The sequence below is a fragment of the Gymnoscopelus microlampas genome (genome assembly GCF_963454915.1).
Source record: "Gymnoscopelus microlampas genome assembly, chromosome: 7".
NCBI classification, from domain to species: Eukaryota; Metazoa; Chordata; class Actinopteri; order Myctophiformes; family Myctophidae; genus Gymnoscopelus; species Gymnoscopelus microlampas.
This window is the reverse complement of record NC_139944.1, coordinates 15,621,803-15,645,541: the sequence shown is the minus strand read 5'-3', so window position 1 is coordinate 15,645,541 and position 23,739 is coordinate 15,621,803. Positions and strand designations below refer to the sequence as shown.

At 40.9% G+C, this 23,739-nt stretch overlaps 1 protein-coding gene across 3 annotated transcripts; it reads left to right on the top strand.

Moving 5' to 3' along the window:
* Nucleotides 1–344: 344 nt before the first annotated feature.
* Nucleotides 345–16,974, top strand: rbbp5 (retinoblastoma binding protein 5). 3 transcript variants are annotated; one of them, XM_084061391.1, is made up of 14 exons: nt 345–489; nt 1,433–1,458; nt 3,417–3,589; nt 4,125–4,265; nt 4,710–4,872; nt 5,350–5,459; nt 6,513–6,632; nt 7,055–7,208; nt 8,362–8,433; nt 9,164–9,281; nt 10,256–10,325; nt 11,358–11,590; nt 12,592–12,669; nt 16,632–16,974. In XM_084061391.1, the coding sequence occupies exons 1-14, from the start codon at nt 471–473 to the stop codon at nt 16,682–16,684; spliced, it is 1,530 nt and encodes a 509-aa protein (XP_083917517.1). In that variant the 5' UTR covers nt 345–470; the 3' UTR covers nt 16,685–16,974. The 3 variants fall into 3 exon arrangements, with proteins under 3 accessions (XP_083917517.1, XP_083917516.1, XP_083917515.1); XM_084061390.1 differs by having other exon boundaries at nt 12,592–12,788; XM_084061389.1 differs by having other exon boundaries at nt 12,592–12,804.
* The last annotated feature ends 6,765 nt before the right edge of the window (nt 16,975–23,739 follow it).

Genomic DNA, 23,739 nt, shown 5'->3' with positions numbered 1-23,739 from the left:
GAAAATAGCCGATCTTCAAGCTCACATGCGCATTGTGAGCTTGTATCAGCTATTTTCAAAATATTTGTATACATTTTAAAACGTGTCAAATGGGACATTCTGCACAATGAGTATCTACTTTTGATAAGTACATTTTGATGCCAATACTTTTGTAATTTTACTCAAGTAAATGTTGAATACCGGACTTGTACTTGTAACAGAGTATTTCTGCATTGCAGTATTGATACTTTTACTTAAGTAAAACAATTAAGTACCCCCCCTCCACTTCTGCAAAGAAAGAATGAATTTCCATTCAGGCATGTTTGTGTGATGCCTCTTTGTGTGGGGTCCTTCGTTGACGGCTAGGCGCCAGTCGCGCTGTTGATATGTTAGCATCGGAGGCTAATCTGAGGCTAACTGTTGTGTGACGCCGTGCAGAACAACAACACAGCGCTGCATTCACCCTGTTTGGATGAGTTAATCTCTTCACAATGAACTTAGAATTGCTCGGTAAATATTAATAGTTTTTTTGTGTTATTTATTAAGCCTAGAAATGTTCACGAGATCCGTTTAGTCGCAACGACGAGAACAGCTTGTTAGCATGTTAGCCTAGCATGGCAGTGGTGTTCGATTAGTCAAATCAATCATTATGTTAACTACTTAATTACTGTAAACTGCAGTGAAGTATCATTACTGTACCACGGTATAGAAATACAAGTACAAGTACAAGTCCGATGTTTCTTTTTTATTTTATTTACTTGAGTAAAAGTACAAACGTATTGGTATCGAAATGCACTTAAAGTATCAAAAGTAGAAAATAGTCATTATGCAGAATGTCCTGTTTCACACGTTTTCAAATGTATACAAATATTTATGTTTTGTATTAATAATCTAAATCTACAAACTGTACAAAGTAACTAGTAACTTAAGTTTTCAAATAATTATAGTGGAGTAAAAGTATTATTATTTGCCTCTGATATGTAGTGGAGTAAAAGTACTGAAAATGGTTAATACTCTACTAAGTAAAAATATCTCAACATTTTACTTAGGTACAGTACTTGAGTAAATGTACTTAGTTACTTTACACCACTGTTATAAACTGTATTTATACTGGTATTTATCTGTGCTAAACTAGTGTACTGTGAACCTGTAGAGGATGAATTATCAACATTATGTAACCTTAGAAGTTCCGTTACATTTAGTATGAATGGCTTTGTCTTTATACTGAGTGGTATGACGGTGTCACAAAGAACAGATCTACAAGCTAGCCTACACAAAAAGCTCTTCAACTTGTAGATCTGTTCTACGGCGGATGGTAAATGTCGGTTTATATACTCTGTCTGTAAACAAACTGTGATTCGTTTTCTTATTTATTATGTGATCATAATTTTTTGTTATATATTTTTTATTTTGAATATATAATATTCATTATATTCCTTTGCTTTGTTTACAGAGTCATTCGGGCAGAACTATCCAGAGGTATGCAAATCTGTTCATTAATTCTACTAGTACAAGTGAGATATAGTATTGATTGAATGCTTTATTATTAACAGTTTGCAAAAAAAGCACAGAGGTACAGTTTCTTACAAAAGGATGCTAAAAAGTATAAACCCAAGAAAGCAGTATGGCTTGTTTCCATTGGGGTCCTGTGTATTCTTCATAGGAATTAGGTCAGAGACTGTAGCAACACTGTACAACCACTGTACAAGCTTCTGCTATGTTTATGCATTGGACATTTGCTTTTCTCTTGTCTGCACCAATCTACCTTTTTATTGGGCTATATTTGTTTTTGGCTTAACCACTTAACTCTTGCTAGTGTCTTTTCAGTTTTCTGTTATTGTGGGGAAATATTTTGCTGACAATAGCAGATCTACAAGCTCACAACGCGTCGCATTATAAATATGTCATTAACCAGTTAATACACAAATACGGATTAAGTATAAAGTAAAAGTAGGTTTTGGAAACAGAATCTGGATGTTGGCCAAGTATGTTCACATAACAAGGAATTTGGCTTGGTGCAGACCACATTTGAAGTGAACACTGAGCAATAATTCTACAGTAATATTGCACAGACAGAAATAGATAAAGCAATAACATTGCACAGGTTATAATAACAGGTATTATTTCTTAATGAACTTATAGACTTGTACTTGGTAGGTGCAGTGATGGCAGTGATTTAAGTTAACCATACTAATCTTGTATGTTATAAAACTGAACTGTACCCCTTAAGGTAGCTCTCCACCGCACCGAAGTCAGTGGCGGTTAAGTGTTGGAAAGCATCTGTTGGCAAAAATCTGCTGAATGGGCGGTGGGTCGCGTCGGGTTGCAAGTTGTAGGGAAGCGTCAAGCCGAACCGAGCAAGTTCGGTCGGCTTTCGACCGTCGGATAGCAGCGGGTTTGTTGTTGAAAAACACGTCGTCAAGCCATAGGCTATGTTTAGCACCATAGTAGTCGGCTCTCAGGTGCATTCAGCTAAAAATGATCGATACAATATAATAAATAAGCCTGTAATTTCTGTTCGAGTAGCCTACTGTAGGGCTACTCAGCACACGAGCCTTGCGAATCCACGAAGCAATCCAACGTTTCATCATCATAATTTTCAATTGATAAAATGATCAATCTAGTATCCTCCCTGTATATTCATTGTCCCATGAAACAGTTGGAGAATGAGCACTCTGGTTTGCAATGGTAAAATAAAACTCAAGTGAAACCTATAGAACACCACCGGTTGCTTCTGTGTTTTTACAGACCTTTCTTGCCTTAAAGGGGAAAAAGGTGCTCATGATATTATACGTTAAAGATACAGCATACGCTATAGTTTCGTTTAAGAGAAAATATGACAGCTGACAGTTCGGTGTTTGAAAGAGACAAGCCTGCGTGCACTGTCCCACGCTTTGTGTCTGCATTTTGAGCACACCTGCAGCTGTAGTATTGTGTATATACCATGGATATGAGCTGTAGTCAGACAAAATAAATGTCCCGCATTTTAGAAAGGGTCCCTAGCCCCCAGCCAACCAGAGAGCTCTATATCTGACGGTCGAAAGCCTCCCTACAACTTCCGACGCGACAGTGTACCCACCGCCCATTCAACAGCAGATTTTCGGCAAAAGACGCTTTCCAACACTTATTGCCGCCGGTGTCGGTGCGGTGGAGAGCTAGTTTTAGATTTACACCAGTGATGCGTGTGCCCAACGTACTGAGCTGTTATAAAATGTGTGAACTGTGTACATACTGTAGAACCTCCTTATGTGAAGATGATTCACAATACGCACCCAAGATAACATAGCGTATAACTGCTCGTACTGATGTAAAAAAAGACGGTCTGTTTACAGAATGTAATCTATGCAGCAAATCTTATGGGAAAGTGCTTGAATTAAGTTTGAATTTCTGTTGTGAAAAGCTGTAAAGATGTTGTGTCCTCTTATGTGTCTTTTCAGGAGTCAGATGGCACTCTGGACTGTATTAGCATGGCGCTCACGTGTACCTTCAACCGCTGGGGCACCCTGCTGGCAGTGGGATGCAATGATGGCCGCATCGTCATCTGGGACTTTCTCACACGAGGCATCGCTAAAATCATCAGTGCACATATCCATCCTGTCTGCTCTTTATGGTAATACATTGGACCATGGGCATGGGCAGCACACCGGACTTTGGTTGAAGGCTGAAAAACGCAGCTTGTGCACAACGCCTTCTTTGTGCAGTCTGCAATGCAGCTTACGGCGCATTTTGTCTTCATGTTGCCAGGCAACCAGATACGCAACTGTCACACACTTTCAGGTCCCCGCCCCGATCACACAAAATTTGTTTTTAAAGCAATATCTTATTATCTTTGCCTGTGTACCAGGGGCACCCTGGGCCTGGCTTCAAGAGGGCATGAACGCAAGGTGTTGGCAACGGGCGTGAAACCATGCAATGCCATCAAAACTGTTAATAAAGTATAAAACGCTGTGTTGTGCAGGCAAAAAGACGCCTGCACAAAGTCTGGTGGGACCGTGACCACACACACACACACACACACACACTCCATTTCCATTTCACCCACTGGTTTTCTTGGTGTGATTATAAATTCAGGTCTCTGAAGCCATTTGAGAACCACAGTCTTTTACCTTAAAGGGTTTTGTCTCAATCTGTGTGTCTGTTTGCAGTTGGAGTCGAGACGGTCACAAGCTGGTGAGTGCGTCAACAGACAACATTGTGTCACAGTGGGACGTCCTGACAGGGGACTGTGACCAGAGGTTCCGCTTCCCCTCGCCCATCCTCAAACTCCAGTACCATCCCAGAGACCTGTGAGTGTTTTGAAATAAATCTATTAGTTCTCCAAGTGCGGTCCGGGGACCCCAAAGGGTCCTTGGGGGAGTTCCAGGCCAAACAAATAGGCCCTTACCGGTCTGTAACTCTGAGAGAGTACAAATGGAACCAAATGGATCCTTATGGGGGGAGTTATGGGGGTCTGTGGCCTAATGCATTCTAAACTTGACATAAAAATGTTTGAGAACCACTGTTATGAAACTCAACTTGCAGTACCACCACCACTTAACCCTGTATTGTACTTCTTAGTACAATGGTGCCGTACAAAAATAGCCTACAGGCTCACAATGCGTCACAACACATTCTGAATGTGTAGATCGGCTATTTTAGCCACATAGGGGTGCCAGGTTGAAAGTGCTTAAAGGTGAAGGGTGGATTGACAAATTTGAATACTAACGTAGAATTGTTCCTGTGTGTTTTAGAGACAAGGTTCTGGTGTGTCCCATGAAGTCTGCTCCGGTTCTGTTGACGTTATCGGACTCCAAACACGTGGTGCTTCCTGTGGACGACGACTCTGACCTCAACGTAGTAGCGGCCTTCGACAGGCGCGGCGAGTACATCTACACTGGCAACGCCAAGGGAAAGGTGAGGGCTGTTTTTTACCTTGTATTCTCTTTTTTTATTCATTATTATTATAAAATTTGCTTCTGCATAAAAAGAAAAAAAATCTTAAATTGTTTGTACGGTCGTATACACTTACCCTTATTTGAGTGACCGTTGTCAGCTCGAACTAGTCTGGCCATTCTCCTCTCACCTCTGGCATCAACAAAGCATCTTCGCCCACAGAACTGTTGCTCAATGAATATTTTCTCTTTTTCTGACCATTCTCTGTAAACCCTAGAGATGGTTTTGTGTTTAAAAATCCCCGTAGATCGGCAGTTTCTGAAATACTCAGACCAGCCTGTTAATAACTGCCTCGTTATTGGCTGATTAGAAATTTGCCTTAAGGAGCAGTTTGATAAGTGTACCGTATAACGTGGCCGGTGAGTGTATTTTGCAATATGTGAGACACCTTGACTTGTCTCATCTCATAGTGTTGTTGTGTTGTTTTGTTGTGTGTAGATCCTGGTGTTAAACACACACAGTCAGGAGCTGGTGGCGTCCTTCAGAGTGACCACAGGGACCAGTAACACCACAGCTATCAAGTCCATCGAGTTTGCACGCAAGGGCAGGTGAGTGAAATGTGAAGGAATGGGGACAAAATCCACTCTGCCTGTGGCACTGAATCTCCACAGAAAGATTGTAGGTGTCCCGTGCTGACAAAGTTGATCTTTTAATTTAGTCTTTATTTGACCAGTTAAATGTTTTGGTGCCCAAGGCACACCAATGGGCAGATCAAAATCTCAAGGCACACCTGTATTAAATTAAATAAATGAGCAGACAAAATCGGTATTGGAATACTATAAAATTGAAGGTGATAACTGAAAATATATTTTCTGTTTACTAAAGAGCTGGAGAGATGGGGAGACCAAGCACTCCATAGCAGTGATTATTGTCAGAATCTAGAGCTTTTACTTTTTAACAAAACAGTTTTTGTATCAACCAAACAACATCTTTAAGTGGACTTCCTGAAAATGATGTGAGATTTTGAATGTGTGCTACACACAGTAAAGTCCTGAGTAGGCTTGTCCATATGTAGGTTTCCATGCTCTATGCAATGTTGCCAATTGTAATCGTCCAAAATGTAATTTTAAAATGAACAATTTCAAAGACAACCTACTTTGAAGCATATTTTCCAAAAGTGACCAGCTACAGCCACTGAGTGGCGCAGTTGAGTTACAATGCGAGTCGAGGCTTTTAATCTGAGCTGGCATGGTACCTAAAAACGCACCAACAATGAAAGGTATGTCATTTTAACAAACTGCAGTGATCCCACAATGCTGAAATATCTGCCGTAGTGTACACATGATGTTCAAAAACAACTCCCAATACCAGTGTGGGGTTATACAAAAATAAGCAACCTCTGGAGTCACAATATACGATATGTCACGAATGTCCATGTAACCTCCTTCGACAACCCAAGCCTAGATTCATTCATCATCTTACAGTCACAGGAGAAGGCAATACAACCGTACAGGGATACAACTAGATAGAAACATATTTTTGTGCTATAAATGTGTGCTATATTGTATATACTAATTATACTAGTGCACAAAAGTATAATATGGTTTTAGTGATTAAGCGTGCCTTCCTCCCTCCCTCTGTTCTCTCTGTCTGTCTGTCAGCTGTTTCCTCATCAACACAGCAGACAGAATCATCAGGGTGTATGACGGCAGGGAGATCCTGACCTGCGGCAGAGACGGAGAACCTGAACCCATGCAAAAACTCCAAGACCTGGTCAACAGGTACTGTAGCTGCAGCACCCTGACGCCTCCATTTTTACCTCTCTGCCTTAGATTAACCACATCTGGAGAGACCGGGGGACCCCTGTTACTGAATGAACACTCTATAGCAATTATTACTATCACAACTTAGAGCTATCTAACACTTATTAAGAAAAGAATAATCATGACACCTTTAACGTTTATACCGTAAGAAGGAGTACTTCACCTTTGCAACTGATTTAACACTGCAACCATGTGCACTGTATTCAGGCAGCTATACCGACTGATCTCCAAAGTCAGTATAGTATGTAGGGGCCTTAAGTCACATTATTATTATTATTATTATTATGACCTCTTGGATTCTCCTCACCCTCTCATGTCTTTCTTTTGCTCCCCTCTCTCCGTGTCCTGCACTGGTCCGCTGCCCTTCCCTTGTCCTGCAGGACACCGTGGAAGCGGTGCTGTTTTTCAGGAGATGGGGAGTACATCGTGGCGGGCTCAGCCAGGCAGCACGCCCTCTACATCTGGGAGAAGAGCATCGGCAACCTGGTGAAAATCCTCCACGGAACCAGGGGAGAGCTGCTTCTCGACGTTGCTGTAAGTATACCGTACATGCTGCTAGGTTTGGGACGCGGAACCGGTTCTTTTTCCGAACCGGATCTAACATTGCGGAACCAGAAACTGGTTCCATCACTTTTGCATTAACGGTTCCCACTAACGGATCCCAGATTTTTCACTGCTCTGTTCAATTGCACCGGTTGGCTCTGCATTGCAAGTGACTGTGAGTGAGTGAACGCCCACCGATCTCGGATCAGGGAGCAAGTGTCTGTCGAACGAGGCAGTCAACACTTCTGGGTGGCCATTTTTAGTAGACAAAGAAAGTCGAAAGTATGGTTGCACTTGTGCATGGACGAAAATGCACTGCCATCATGCGTACTAGGTAGTTGCACATGGCGTGTATCTAAAACTAGGGGCGTACATCGCTAGGTACCTGACGATTCGGTTATATTCCTATTATTGCGATTCGCGATGCATTGCCATTCATTTACTTCCATTATCATTTATTGATAATAAAAACAAATGGAAGAGATGTGTCACTGTCAACGGGAAGGTTATATTTGCCAACATCAACAATTTCAGAAAACCAACAAGAAGTCCTTTTTTGTTAAATAATACTGACTTATAACAAAGGCTTCTCAATAGTCTGATAACCAACCAAAATCTGGCTGCTGTTCTGTGCAATTAGCAATGTGATGAAAAAAGGCATATAGTCATGCACCATAATTTGTGTCCATCCGGAGCTATGATGGTGCAAAGGAATGAAATGCCTATTTGTATTCCAGAGAGTTTACAAATGGAAGCAAATGGACCTTACGGATCAGAGCAAGTGTTGAACACAGAAACTAAATCAAATATGTTCTTGCACTTCATAAGCAGGGTGAAGACAAGTGCATGAAATGCAACACGATGATAATGCACACAGCACCCGATGCTTTGTGGACTTTTAGATTGGCTATTTGAGATGAGTGACGACGATGTACAAACCAGGCTTAATATTATTAAACATCTGATATATGATGTCAAAAAGACTGTACCACCACTAGCACAGGATGAATCAAATGCAGTCCCCCAGCAGGCTAGCAGTTAGATCATCTTGTGTTAACTCCTAACTACCGTATGTACAGTAGCTTGAAATGTTCCTCAGCCATGGTATACATACAGTTCTATGTAACCTTTCCTCTTTCCACAGTGGCATCCTGTGCGCCCCATCATAGCGTCTATCTCTAGTGGGGTAGTGTCCATCTGGGCTCAGAACCAAGTGGTAAGTGGACTGTGAGACGGGGTTCACATAAGAATCCTCGCTGTGCAACCTTTCTCAGATTATTCTGTTTTTTTGGGTTGAGTTTGGACTAATATTCTACTTAACCACTTTCAGCTACTGTTTGTGTGTTTGTCAAACTAATCGATTGTCTTGTCCTCTTCAAGAGGAAAGAGGACTCTGTTCTCTTTCTGATCAACTTCAGCTCTGATGGGGCCTCAGTCCTCTATCTTTCAATTAGACTTTTAGTTTTTGTGTCTCCTGTAGTGTGAGCTAGGCTTAATCTGTCGGCTTGTTAATTTTAACACCGTTCTCCACAAACATGTCACTCAACATTTATAAACAAATCTATAACATTTATCGTCTGTAGTGACAATATATCGTTGCTGCCTGTTGGGCAGAAACCTCTTATCTCCATATTTTACAGTTTATTTTTAGTTAATAGTTTTCCTTTCTGGTAAATAATGCTCTACTTGTTCACACTACAGTGTCACCCAAAAGCAGATCTACAAGCTCAAAATGTGTTTCATTGCAATGCGTTTTGAGCTGGTAGATCTGCTATTTTTGCTACTTTAGAATTTGATTCCTGAAAAGTAACAATTTTTGGTTTGATGAATGTCAATGTCCTTCAAACGAGCTGCAACAACATTTGATTTAGGTGGAGGGTTGAAACATGTAAATTGCCCACTAGACATGTTAACATGGTGTGGAACACGCGGTCTTGTGTTTGTAGGAAAACTGGAGCGCTTTTGCCCCAGACTTCAAAGAGCTTGATGAAAACGTGGAGTATGAGGAGCGTGAGTCCGAGTTCGATATAGAGGATGAGGATAAGAGCGAACCAGAGCAGACAGGTAAGCCACACATGCGTTGTACATTATGTATATTAGTGGTTCTCAAAGTGGGGTGCGGGAACGCAATTTGTTAACTCTCTCAGTGCCACACGAGATATCCCGAGTTTTTTCTGAATGCCCTCAGTGCCAAGAACAAAAAAAACCCGAGTTAAAAAAGAATTAAAAAAAAATATATATATATATATATATATATATTATTTTTATTTTTTTGGAAAAAAATGTTCAGAACCCAAGATATCATTATCTGAAGATTTGCAGCTCCATCCACTCCTTGTTTAACTTATAACTGAAAAAGGCTGTATCTCGCTATCTCATCCTAAGCACTTTTTTTTTTACTTTGAAAAAAAAAGAAAGATTGCTGGCACAGTATGAACATATTTTTTTAGTTACCGTAATATAGTATAAAAAATCTGTTTAACCACTTTTTTGCGCTGTATGCATACATTAGGCAAATTGAAATTGTCCGATCTACAAGCTTACAACGCGTTGCAACTTGACACGTTGAGAGCTTGTAGATCTGCGACAACCCAAATCTTGTATGGGGGCCGTGGTCAAAATACTTTGAGATGGGATTCCACACAAAATACAAAATATATTTGGGGGTCCTTGATAAGAAAATGTTTGAGAACAACTGATATACAGTACATTATACATACAAGCATCTTGGGGCCACCCATCTGACAACTTAACACGGCAGCCATGCATTTTTAGAGCTTGTTTATTTATTTTTATGTCAATCTATGGTGTTGCGGCTTGGATCAATGTGACTGATTTAGAATACTTTATTCATATTTATCCGCATCACAATGAAAAACTTTCAAGGTTTTTACATATATTTTTTATATTAATGTTATATTATCATTAAAATGTTAGTGTTTTGCCAATTATTTGGGGGCCCACTTGCAATATCCTCACGGCTCGGTTGAGAATCACTGATTTTAGCTGTCAAATCAGATTTTCATTGTGTCCTTCAGGTGCAGATGCTGAGGAGGATGAGGTGGTTGATGTAACCACTGTTGACCCCATAGTGGCTTTCTGCAGCAGGTAACTTATTATTACATTCTCAGAGATTCAAGAATTATGGAACATGGTAGATTTACCGTAGTCACTAAATATCATATCACAATCAAATTTCATACTTTTTCCCACTGTGTCCCATCTTCTCCCTAACCCTAACTCCCACCAGAAAGCTCACAACACGTCACATTGCGGCACATTGTGAGCTTGTAGATCGGCTCATCTTCAAACAGCCGATGTATATTAAAGTAGTTAGAATTATTTGATGCCATATTAACAACTTTTGTTGGGGATCCCATGGAACCCCTTCAAGGACCCCTGGGGGACCCCGGACCCCACATTAACTCTTTAACTGCCACATTATCTCTAACTAAGCCACTGCCAGCAATTCCGAGCGTTTTTACTAACCTTTGAAAAATCATAGAATATTATTTTTCACAGCGATCCACCCGGTGATTGCCTCATTACACGTACGGGGGTCTCGGAGAATGGGGGGGGGGAGGGGGTTGTGCTGTCAGGATAATCCATTCCATAGTTATGGGCAGTTGAATGTGGCTTGTTTTCGCCAAAAACAACAGAAAGCAGAGAATAATGGATTTTTATAAATCCTATAACACTGAACGAAACCAGCTGCATTTTGTTGTGATCACGTGAGTCAGTCAAAGAGTTAATCCATTAAGACCTGGAACGCATCTGTGTCATTTTTAGATTTAAGCTAAAAAGCATTATTTTACACTTTTTTGAAAAATCGTGAAAATGTGTGCAAATCTTTGAATGTATATATTTTTAAAGCGAAACATTTTTACTCAAATCTTTGCTTCTGGGACCCAATATTTTGAGATGGGGGTCCGCGGTCTAATAAATATCATTTTGGGGGTCCTTGACATGAAAAAGGTTTGAGCACCACTGATATAGAAACATACGTTTTTCAGAATATTGTTGGGATTTAGGAGACATGTAGAATCGGCTTCAGGTCTTAATGGGTTAAGAACCACTGTGATACAGATTTGAAGTCTAAAGCAGTGCATTGTGTGTGTGTGTGTGTGTTCTTCCATGTAGTGACGAGGAGCTTGAGGACTACAAAGCGCTGCTGTACCTCCCCATCGCTCCAGAGGTGGAAGACCCTGAGGAGAACCCCTTTGGCCCCCCGCCCGAAGCCTCCGCCCAGGCAGGCACCGTGGAGGACGGCTCAGGGGGCGGAGACAAGAAGCGACAGCCTTCCTCTGAAGGAGGCCCCACGAAGAAGAAGGCCCGGACCACCACCATTGAACTAGCGGGTGTTCCCAGTGACGGTAAGGGAGCGAGAACAATATGCTATTATTAGGACCAGAGCACTAACCAGTGCAAACACATTCCAGTGCATTTTTGAGGGCCTAAAGATGATTGAAAAGTTGCAAACTTTGCACATGCATCTGGTGAAAAATCACACATTATGTCGTGTTGGACATTTGGCGGGTAAAATGGCTCAATAGCACCCTGTACAAAATGTCTAACTTGAAGTCCCATTATGGTTTTAACTACATCTGCCAAATGTGTTAGGCACCATATCATGTATCCAAACGTACAAAAAAAGCCTCTTGTTGCCATGGCATAAAGCCAACAGGACTTACTTTAGGATACAGGATACTTTAACAAACTCAGAAGGATAGTTTTTAGTCCAATATTTTCACCACCTTAATGCCGTGCATCTCGACGTCACGAAGGTGCAACGGTTCGATCATGGCTGCTCACTTAAGGATTGCACTTTTTGGCAGTTCTCCAATAGAGTTGAGTATACATGCTTGGTATGTATACTCACTGTGGACGCAAGTGGTTAGCACTGTTGCCTCATAGCAAGAAGGCCCGATCCCCAGCGGAGGTCTGAGTGTGTGGAGTTTGCATGTTCTCCCCGTCTTCCCGTTGGGTTTCCTCCGGGTACTCCGGTTTCCTGCCACACCAAAAGACATGCATATTGGGTACACACTCCTGCCAGTGCCCAGTGCCCTTGACCAAGGTACTGGCATCAGAACGAGTTGGTCCCCGGGCGCTGCACCGTGGCTGCTCAGTCGTCACTGTTGCAAAAGTAGTTATATTAGGATTGGATGGGTCAAATGCAGAGGACGCATTTCCCCAAGGGGACAATAAAAAGTACACCTGTACTTTTTAGTTTACTTTTTGCACTTTACTTTGAATCCATAATCCCTAATCTCTGTTATTATTTTTTATTATTGTGGTAGTCCTATGTATAAATGTACCACTATTGAAGCAAAAGACCAAAGGTTGACGTTTGGATTCTGTGTGATTTTCTGTACAGAGGTTCATCCATTGCTGGGAGTAAAGGGCGACAGCAAGTCAAAGAAGAAGGCGGCGGGCCGGCCGAAAGGCTCCAAAGGTAAAGACAAAGACTACCCGTTCAGGCCCAAACCCTACCGGGGGGAGAGGCCCTCCTATCCACCAGAGGCCCTGGGCAGCGCCGGGACAGGAGCAGTAGGGATGAAGGGCCGAGCAGAGGTGGGTCTTGGGGCAGGTAAGGATGCCACAAGCTACGCCAGAAGAAATGTAGAGCTGCACTAATCTTCTGCTAGCCTGCTAGTCCTGACTCCTGCTGGCGCTGAGCCCAGCCTTCAGTCTGCACCAACATGCCCCCTGGACCAACAAATGCAGGCCCACACATTGTTGCTTAACAACTTCAACTATTTACCTTAAATTGTACAATTGACAAGAAAACAAGAAATTATAAAAAGCACTTGAACTTTAGTTTGTTCAACCCTATTCAAATTCTGTAAAAGATAAAAAATCAGGACACTGCATCAGCTGCATCATTGCCAATACCGATGTCGTCATAAAAGTCAAATAACGGCTGATATATTGGCATCGGAAAATGTCCAGATTTGTGATGAGATATCAGTAATAAGGAGAATATTTGCCCGTACAGGAACAAGTGTCATAGATGTGACATAATATCCCTGATGTCCATGTCTAAAATAAAAATACACAACCTAGCTCAAAGGCATAGAGGTAAAGGTTAGAAATGACTATTCTTATAAAAGGTAGATTTCATCCCTGGCGGTCCACACAAATATTGACTATATGAAAGTGGTCCTTGTTGCAAGAAAGATATAGGACACCAGGTGTGGACCATTGTGATTGAGAATATATGTGATTGATGTGTTCCGGATCAGTCTGTATTGTGGGCCAGAATAGAGGACTATTAGCTCCCCACCCCCCCTGGATTCAATTAAAAAGGTGCACATAGGTCTACTTTATAAGTTACCATCAAATCATATATTGGTGTCCCATTTGTTTTAACTCATTAAATCCAGGAACGCATCTGTGTTACTTTCTAATGTCTTTGGCTCTTCAAAAGTAGTAGACATGCAAGCTCATAGCGTTGCACTCGAGCTTGTAGATCTGCTATTCTTGAGAAAAAAAATCTTGGAAATCTTTGAATATATATATATATATACATTTTTAACTCAGATCTTTGGTTCTGGGGGTCCCTGGGACAAACATTTTGAGGGGGGGGGGGGGGGGGGTATGCAGACAAATACATATAATTTTGGGGTCCTTGACATGAAAAATGTTTGAAAACCACTGATATATAGCAACATAAGTATAAATATAAAACAAAAAAAACTGTTAGGATTTAGAAGACATTTGTAGAATCCCCAGAAGCAAAGATTTGAGTTAAAAAATGTCTCTTTAAAAAACATATACATATATATTCAAAGATTTGCACAAATGTTCACGATTTTTCAAAAGAATAGCAGATCTACAAGCTCGTAGCGCAGAACTCGGTGCCTCGCTATGAGCTTGTATATCTGCTATTTTTTTAATAGCCAAAGAAATCTAAAATGACAGATGCTTTCTCGGTCTTTATTGGGTTAATTGGATTTGATCGAATTTAACTCCTCAAAATCTACTACCCTCTCCCCCAGCTCAACATGCAGTGTGCTATTCTGTTCCCCCTGTGTGTGTGTGTGTGTGTGTGTGTGTGTGTGTGTGTGTGTGTGTGTGTGTGTGTGTGTTCTATTTATGTGTATCTGCATGCTCTTGGTAAAGTGTAGCAGCTTGTTCATCTGCAGTGGACTTGGTGTGTCTAGATTTCTGGCAGGCTAGTGGAGGCGGTAGACGACACAAATGATCCCTGCCAACATTTTTCCCATTTCTGGAGTTCAGGCACCATGGGGTTGAAGGGCTGTGTCTAACCTGAATCCCCACTCACCTAAAAATCTAAACAAACAAAATTGTCATGTAAATGTTAAAATAATGTCAGAGGAAATAGTCACCACTGTTGTTAAATCCAATTAGCTAATCGCCGACCATGTAAAGTACATCTTTCATACGACAAGAGCAATAATGTTACAACATCGATCTGGATTCATAAATTTAGCACAAAATCAAGATAAAAAGCAAACGCATCGCAAATTTAAAAAGAAAATGTACGTTATTGTCACAAAACAGTAAATATCACAATATCGCTATCGAGGTATTCGATCAAAAACATCCTCAGATATGGTAGTGGACACACACACACAGAACATAGTGACTTATCTGTCCATGGATCCATGCCCACTAGTATAGCGACAGAACAGGCCCAATGTTGAATCCCATCAGGGCTGCATGGTGGGTGCAGCTTCTCTCCCTTGGGTGCTAGCTGACTCTCCTGCTGTGGCTAGTTTCATCTACCTCCCGCTTGGCCTCCTCTGACCCCCTCCTACTCCTCCTGCTCCTGCCTCGCTCCTCCCTGGGCTTGTGTGGGGGTTTTTACCTTGGTGTGTTTGGCACGTTGCAGGTATGCTTCTCCACGTCGTGTGTGTCTGTGTCCTGTGTGCTTCAGTTGTGTTGGCTTATGGGACTCCCTAAAAAACAGGTGTTTCGTCCGGGGACCGCCCCTTATGTCCTATGTTGAATGCCAATGAGCCGTCTGCACCAAAACAAATACATTGCTTGCTGACGTTAGCATGCTAGCCGGCTACATAATGTAAACGGTTTGTCTGCCCAGCCTGCCTTATTCAGAAGTGTGTACCACTACATCCTGTTAAACCACACCCATCCGGGTGAAACACCTGGTTTGTAGTGAGTCCTGTCTGCTATACACTGCCTCTGATGATAACAGTGTCTGGAAACAATGCAATGCACAGTTTGCTTTGAAATGGCATTTCTTTATTGATTTTCTGAAGATTTTGATCTGTGTATGATTTGTGTCAAACCCCTTGTTTTTGTATTAAGAAAAAGAACGTAGTCAAAACAAACAGAACTAAAGCCATTCTTGAGAGTATTGTTTTCCAAACATTAAAGCTCTCTTGTGTACTTTTGTATACTCTACACCAGTTGTTCCCAAACTTTTTAGCTCGAGACCCAAAAGAGAAATTTGATGACGTCTCCCCGGGATCCAAACTAGTGAAATTAGCCAATCTACAAGCTCGATGTGACTCGTTCTGAGCTTGTAGATCGGCTATTTTCAAAGTTTTTTTCTTCTAATTAATGGAATGTTTTTATTTTGTTTATGAAATTCCTTTGATATTATGTTTGAATGTGTCTTTAATTGAAGAAAAAATTAGAATTTGGGGGGACATTTCTGAAAATCTTTTGAAATAATAGTAAATGTAGAAACGTTGGGTCCTGACCCAGCGTTTGGGAAACAGTGCTCTACATTGTATACTGATACTGTAGATCATTGCTGTCGGGCAGAAACCTTGTATTTCAACTTTTTGTGTTTGTCTTTTTTTACTTCATCATACTACACTGTCTCACAGTGAGTAGCATAAATAGCAGATCTACAAGCGCTCTAGCTTGTAGATCTGCTATTGTTGATCATTTTGTATTTCTTTAAAGTGATTAAGTCTGAGACAAGAGCTTTGTTAAAATAATTAACAAGTGACTAAATTAACAAGTGACTAAATTATAACTATGTTGGATCAATCGGAACACAGGTTATTTTTTCTATTTCCTGAAAAGTTTTGGACATACAAGGTTTCCACCCGACACAGGCCGACAGCGATGATACGTACAGCCAGTGGCAATAAAAGATGATGTACTGGCAATTGATGTCATGATGAAAGTGGAATAAAAGAAACTGAATCATAATGGCTGGCGAAAGAAGTTCTAATCTCAAAAATCTTAATAACCACTTAATTGTAAATAGCATGTCTGCAAGCTCACACCATGTCACAGTGCCACGTTGTCAGCTTGTAGATCTGCAACAAAAAAATCTAAAACGATACTTTTATTAAAATCCATAGTTTTGTAATGGATTCAATTGATTTGTTTGATTGAACTGTTGCACCCCTGTACTGTCCCTACTTTTAAGTTTCTTTTTTTTTTCTAACTGTGGTGTTGTTCATTCAACAGGACTCCAGGTATCACAGTCCTACAAACAGCATGATATTGGAGGGATGGACTGATCATTAGCGCCACCTGTTGAGTTGGGGGGGAAAAAAACAACAGCAACAGCTAAAAGAATCATGAACTGCTGAATCCACCCCCCCCCCCCCCTACTGACTGTTGTGATGTCACAACCCTCATCATGACATCACAGTCTGTCACCACCGTGCTCCGTCACCACGGAGCTAGACGTTATTATTTTCTTCTGGTTTTGTATTCCTTTTTTTATATTCTTGTACATATTTGACAACGTTTCCAGTCAGTGCACGTGTTGATAACTGTTTAAATAAAAGCAATATTGTGCTAGAAAGCGTTTTACTGTTATTTATAAGTACCTTGAAGCAATAAGCCCTTTGCACACAGTATGTTTTATTCATACAAAAACAAAAGGATGATGGACAATTAAAATAAACACACATCACTTGCACGCCAACTCCCAGATTTCTGTTTGGCTGCAACATTTTTTTTTTTAATAAACTGATTGACCAATTTCTTTAAAAAATGGCATGGGCCTCAGTGTGCAGAGACCTTTACTGCCATACATTACCGTCAACATCATCTTGGGTTGTACTGCTTTTACAGCACTCTACAACTAACAAATGAAGGTAAAATTACTTAACAAATCATACATTTCAAGATTGGACGGTAATGATTTTAAAGCTCCAATTATGTATTTAATTAATGTAACATGCTAGAGACCTATGTTACTATATACATCATCAAGGCAAGGTGTCAGGACGCCGTAGCCGTCTCTGAGCATTGTACTGTGCTAACTGTCTCTGAAGTGCTGGCCATCTACCTTGGGAATTCACAGGCATTATCATTGTTACTGTGTACAGCACAGTATGTCTCCTCAAGTGCTTATGCTAAGGAGACTCTGAATGAACTTGAATTAGATTTGAACGATGGCAACCTAAAGACAGTTCTGTCAAAGATTTATCAACATACAAACTTTGCAACCAGGCAAGATTAACATCCTGAACAAGGCCTACACCAGCTCAGCTTCAGGTTCCTGGGTTCAAATCAGCGAATATCCAAGTCGCTCACACATCATGCAGGCATTGTTAAGATGGGCAAGACAATTGCTAACTGCTTGGTATGGAAGGTGCTGTACTCACGACCACAAGCTAAGGCTCTACAGCGGGTGGTTACAACGGCACAGCACATCACCAGGACAGAGCTGCCAGCCATGGACCTTTTACCAAGCGGTAGCAGAGGAAGATTCTGTCATGCTGGCTTTCTCAAACACCATCAACAAAGGTCAGGGGAAAGAGAAGGAACGAGTTGCTGTCGGGAAGGAGCCAAATGCCCAAAGGGCGCTTTTTTCTAGTCTCTGGTATGCCAATGCTTGCATGCCTGTGTGTTCATTTGAGGTGCTCTCTGTATGTCAGTGGTGGCTGAGTCTTAACAAACTGGATGCTTCAAAAAGCAGGGCGGTCTATGCCAAACTACGTAGCTATCACTCCTCTTCAGTCAGTCAGTTTGACAGGATGGAATTCGCATCAACCGTTGTAATATGCGAGTACTTTATATACATCTTATTTTAGTAGATTTGAACCCTTAATGTATATAATTCAGGGTCCCCACGGTCATGAAATTCCTGGAAATATTTTGAAATTAAAAAAAAAAAAATCCAGTACTGGAAAAGGTTTGGAATTGATCAAACTTCATCAAAGGTCCTGGAATTTATCAAGGGTCCTGGAAAAATATTTGGCTATGCATTGTTTTTGGCTATTGATTATTTTTAATACAAAACCTTTTCATAAACATGTATAACATTACACGAAATATGTAACATAAGTAGTTTTTCGCCGAACAGGCTGTGTAACACCCCATCCGCACTGCCAGCGATGCGACGTGACGCGACGCGAGCGGGCGATGAAATCTCATTAAAATACATGTTTTTGAATGAGACCGTCCTGACCTACCGCAAGCGACAACGAACCGTGCAACGACGTCGTCCACCCCTCCTATTTTCGCTCGCAGGCTCTATTTGAGCGACGTTTCGCGGCTGTGCCCCACCCCCAAACACTTTTTATTGTTTTTTATTTATTTATTTTGCTACACTGCCTATCTTTGGGCATTGTACATAGGAGTAAGAGACACATTATTGCGCTGAATGATTGTTATATAGGCCTGGAAATTGGGCTGAATATTCTGGAAAAGTTTTGGAAAAGTTTTGGAAATTCATTGCTAAAAATGTGTGGGGACCCTGATAATTACACTTAAGATGAGGCTGAGGATCAGAGAACACACTTTTTACTAATACTATGCTTTACTACCCAAACCAGATTATTTAATTACTGGAGGGGTGGTTTAGTGTTTTTATCTGGATAAAATGGAGGCCCTAACAACAAATGACTCACTCTGCTGTGGAGAGACCAAACTTTATGCCAGCCTGGACTGGGGGAGAGTTTATTTATGAACTTCTTATTTTCCTCCTCCTTCCTCTGTTTTTGTGCACCGCTATCAAAGGGTTTTTTCATAATTTTTCACAATCGGCCAGTAAATCTCTCACTTTCTGTGTCTTTCTCCCTCCGTGAATGTCTGTCTCGTCTCCACTCCAACTAAAGGCCCCTGCATGCTACCAAATGAGGTGATCAGGTCAGGGGGCTTGCTCTAATTCTGTAATATTAAACCTCATATCACCCCATATTTACCATGTCGCAATCATGTTCTTTTCCCAGGCCCAATAGTACAACTCAACATGAAAACAACACACATGTCAATAACATTTAGTCATGATTGGATCCTAAATCCTCATCTCCCTGACAAATCATTTTCTATATATGGCTCCATGTGTATCTTCCCGAGGTCTGGAAAGCTTTGGGAACAGCTCGCTCTGTTCTGCCCTTTACTCCCAATATAAAATGGATTCCCTTTGGCCCTCTCACTGAGAGAGAGACCAGTCAGCCAGCAGAGAAAGAACAGATCACTGAAGAAAAAGAGAGAGAATGCTGTTATTTCAAAATAAGTCAGTAAATCTTTTTGTCACGTAGGAGTCTCAAACAAGGTTGTTTGGCTGTGTTTTCTTTCAAATGTGATAATTTTAAGCCTCCGGTATGATAATTCAACATTTCCCATCTGGCAACACTGGATTTCAGTGATTTGGATTCCATAGAAGCCAGCATGTCTTCTCTGAAAGCATCCGAAAATAGCAGATCTACAAACTCACAAAATGATGCTGCGTGTTATGAGCTTGTAGATCGTCTATTTTCGGTTATTTTAAGATTAAAGAGTACTTGAAGCGGTCAAACTAGCAATAGAATACATGTTTAGAAGCATCTTCCAAAAACATGAATGGTCTCAATTTGTGATTTCTTGAACTGGTAGGCTGTCTGTAGAACAGCGTCATAGGTTTAGAATGATAACACCTGAACAGCATTATTACATTGTCATTTATGAGATTTGATTTAGCATTAGTCCATGCATGTATACTACTGTAGGCTACGTATGGAAAGGCACCAAATCATTCTGTTGTTGGTTTAGTCCCCTCCTTCCCTCTACACCAAATCCCTTCCCTGCAAAATAGCCGATCCACAAGCTCACAGCACGTTGTGAGCCTGTAGATTGGCTATTTGCCCCAACTGTTTGCCCCAGAATAGGGACGCTAAAAGAGTAGCTGTTCTGTGGAGTAAATCACGGGATGTGAACAATGTTTTCTGTGCCTCTAGCGCAAGCGGGTCAGATACATGCAACATTCACTCGGGTAACATCATTTCCCACTGCTCGCTATATAGAGAGACAGAACACTTTCCGTGTCTAAAATTGGCACTGTGCCCATTTAAACCTGGCCTACGTCACATTCCTGAAGAGGATTCTTGAATGCGGGAATTGGTGGCTGCAGGTTTAAATCATTTATTCCCTGTGGCACATGCATTAAACATGAGTAAAAGGCTTGTTCCACCCAAATGGTGACAATGTGACGGTGAAGCCATTAAGGAAGGTACCACAGGCCATCGGAGAAGCTAATTAGAATCTCTTTATTACAACCACATGTACATCATCTTTCAAAAAACAAACAAACAAACAAACAAAAATACACTTGTGGTGTAAAAGTGTAGATTGTGACCAGCTGAAGACGGAACCCCCGACTGTCATTTTAACTCAGAATGTAAAAGGAATTGGGTTGAATTGTCCATTTTTACATTATTGAGTTAAATGAACACTGTTTTTTTTGTAGTGTAGGGGCTGACAGTCAGTACTGTTCTCAAACACAATTTTTTAGTTTTTGTGCTGCAGGCACAGGTCTACATGTCAGCCCCTACACTACACAGACATATAGACCCCCACCCCCCATGAGCAAGCACACGGTAAAATCATTAGTGTTCATGTAATACATTGTAAAAACATAATTGAAATTGTACAAATCTAAGACTGTACAATTACAAATGTAACTCTGAGAGTAAACACATGTAGCCAAAAGGACCCTTATGTGGTCCATTTGGTTACATTTTGGTTAGATTTTTAATGTAACCAAAACTCTCAGAGTTACATTAACACTGTGGACCTTGCAGTGTATGTTTTCACATCGCAGGGCAAAGGAAAGGAGGTCTATTTTCAGCTCTTTTCATCAGAGGATAGAATAAATCCATCCATTATTTAGAATGCTTGACTCTCAGCCAGCCTGGTGTGGCACTAGACTCCAGAGGAAGGAAGGACACACTTAAAAAGACCATTTATACCTGACCAAACAACAGTGTCGGTCGAGGGCGACACAAATGACATATTTGCATTTTCAGTTTAACCACTTCAACCCCAGCATCCATATTCTGGGGGGAACATTGGCCAAAAATAGCGCATCTATAAGCTTTTACAAGCTTTTCAGCTTGTAGATCAGCTATTTTTGCTAAGGAGATTTGGCGCCGATGGAAAAAAAGTACAGTTTAAGTGGTTAAAATGTCAGTATACAAGTATAAATTTGCCTTCATTTAAAGATGCTCTCTCTCTCTCTCTCTCTCTCTCTCTCTCTCTCTCTCTCCCTCTCCCCCCCCCCCCACACACACACACACACACACACACACACACACACACACACACACACACACACACACACACACACATACATGCACGCAGCATAAGGTTAGTGGAATCCCATCGCAGCACGAAGCTGTGTGCACATCAGAGCAAAGTCAGCTAAACAATAATTAACATTTTATATTAACTATTTGTGTGTGAATCAGAACTCATAATGTTCTTTGTGCTGTACAATAAGGTCTTTATGTTTGGCAACTTGTAGGCGTTTTTTGATCACATGACTGTCGTTCTCAAATTTCTGACTAAACGATTCCTGTGACACAATCAATATATACATGTCACATTAAACAAATAATATCAGTCCTTTACACACCTGCTTTGATGTGGGGCAAAAAAAAGCTGTCAAAAACCAGGGCTCATAGGCCTACACACTGTCTGGTCAAAGCTGCAATCAGTGGGCGCAGTGTTGCCATGTCTGCTTAGTATAATGCGACTTTGGGCTTGTTTTCCTGTTTGTCACCTGTAAATATTGGTAGTGTTGGGATGGTAATTCCTGATATTGTTTGAACCAGTGAATTTGTACATGGACCCTCATCTGAAAATATTTTGTGCCAGGGACCCCCATACAAGATTTGTGTTGTTGAAATGTTTAAAAAATATTCCAAATAGTTCACCTATTTTTCAAGAGTTTTTTTTAAATAGCTGATCTACAAGCACACAACGTGCCCGTGATACGACGGTTGTAGGTTGTAGATCGGCTATTTTCAAATAGCCGCTATATGTGTTTGTGTGTGTGCTATCTAGTTGTTTCTTTTGAGCTTGTTTTTGTAGACCTGGCTGCTTGTTTCTCTTGCAGAAGCTGGCAACACTGATCCTATCCCAGATTCAAACCCAGCTTTTCTCCCACATGTCTACCATTGTACAGATTGGTTAAATAACATTTTAAGTAACGGATTGCAGCTTTAATGAAACATGCCTATGGCTTTCAGAGACAGTTCCTGTTTCCCAAACAATTGTGTGGTTCGCTCACATTTTTTGAATTGCAAAGAATAGCAGTAGAAATCAGTAATACTGAACATAAAAATATCTCCTTTCAAAACAGTAGATACAAATCATGAAAACAAATTGTTTTGCTTATATACTGTACTTTTATGTAACTGTCACAAGAAAAATATTCAAATATGTCCAACACAAGTACAATAAATGGACCTAATTTCCATAAAATTCCTAGATAGTTTCATAAACAAAACATCAAAAGACACCATCATTGTATCTACAGTTATTCCACTGGCTCCAGTCCCTTTTAAACGCTGTAAATGTGAGCAAAAAGTTTGGCGTCATCTCTGGTGTGAATATCTACAGTACACGTATCCTCTTCCTAGTTTACTACTAATGGTGACAGATCAAAATGGAAATGAAACCGAGTAAAATGTTAAGTGTTAATTTAACCCAGAAATGGACCATTAAGGGCAATTCAGATCACTGCCAAAAATCGCAGCGATTTTGTACACTCTTGTTGGTTGAATTAACTGAATGTTACTGTGACAGCCTGCTTGCATCACCTGCCATGTTGCTCATCTAATGTTGAGGTCTGGGCTTGTCACTAATCTGGAATCCTCACAAGCAACCAGCTGTCCTTTAGCCATGAATGTGAACAACTGCCGTCAACAGAACTTGTCTTGTAGTCTCGCGTAGCCAGACGACGAGTGGACATCTAAATACAATACAGACCTGGATTGGCATTTATGCGACTGTAAACATCATGCCAGTGATATGGGACAGGACTTTTCTTTAAAGGGAAACTTTGTTCTGATGTGAGATACTATAGTGTGTGGGTGGGGGGGGGATACCCGTTATCTTCTGTGTATTTCTCAGAAAAATGCAAAAGGCCAGATGATGTCAAATGTATCGTTTCGCCTCATTGGGCGCACATCTACTTGCGTATCTACTCACATCAGAACACCGTGATGGATTCAGGTTCAAGATCGGCAACGTCTCCCTTTAATTCATGATCCTTTTAGGTGTACAAAAGCCCACAAAGTGACATTTAGAGTGTAAACGGTTTGTATCAAAACAGCGTGTCCATTGTACATGGTGC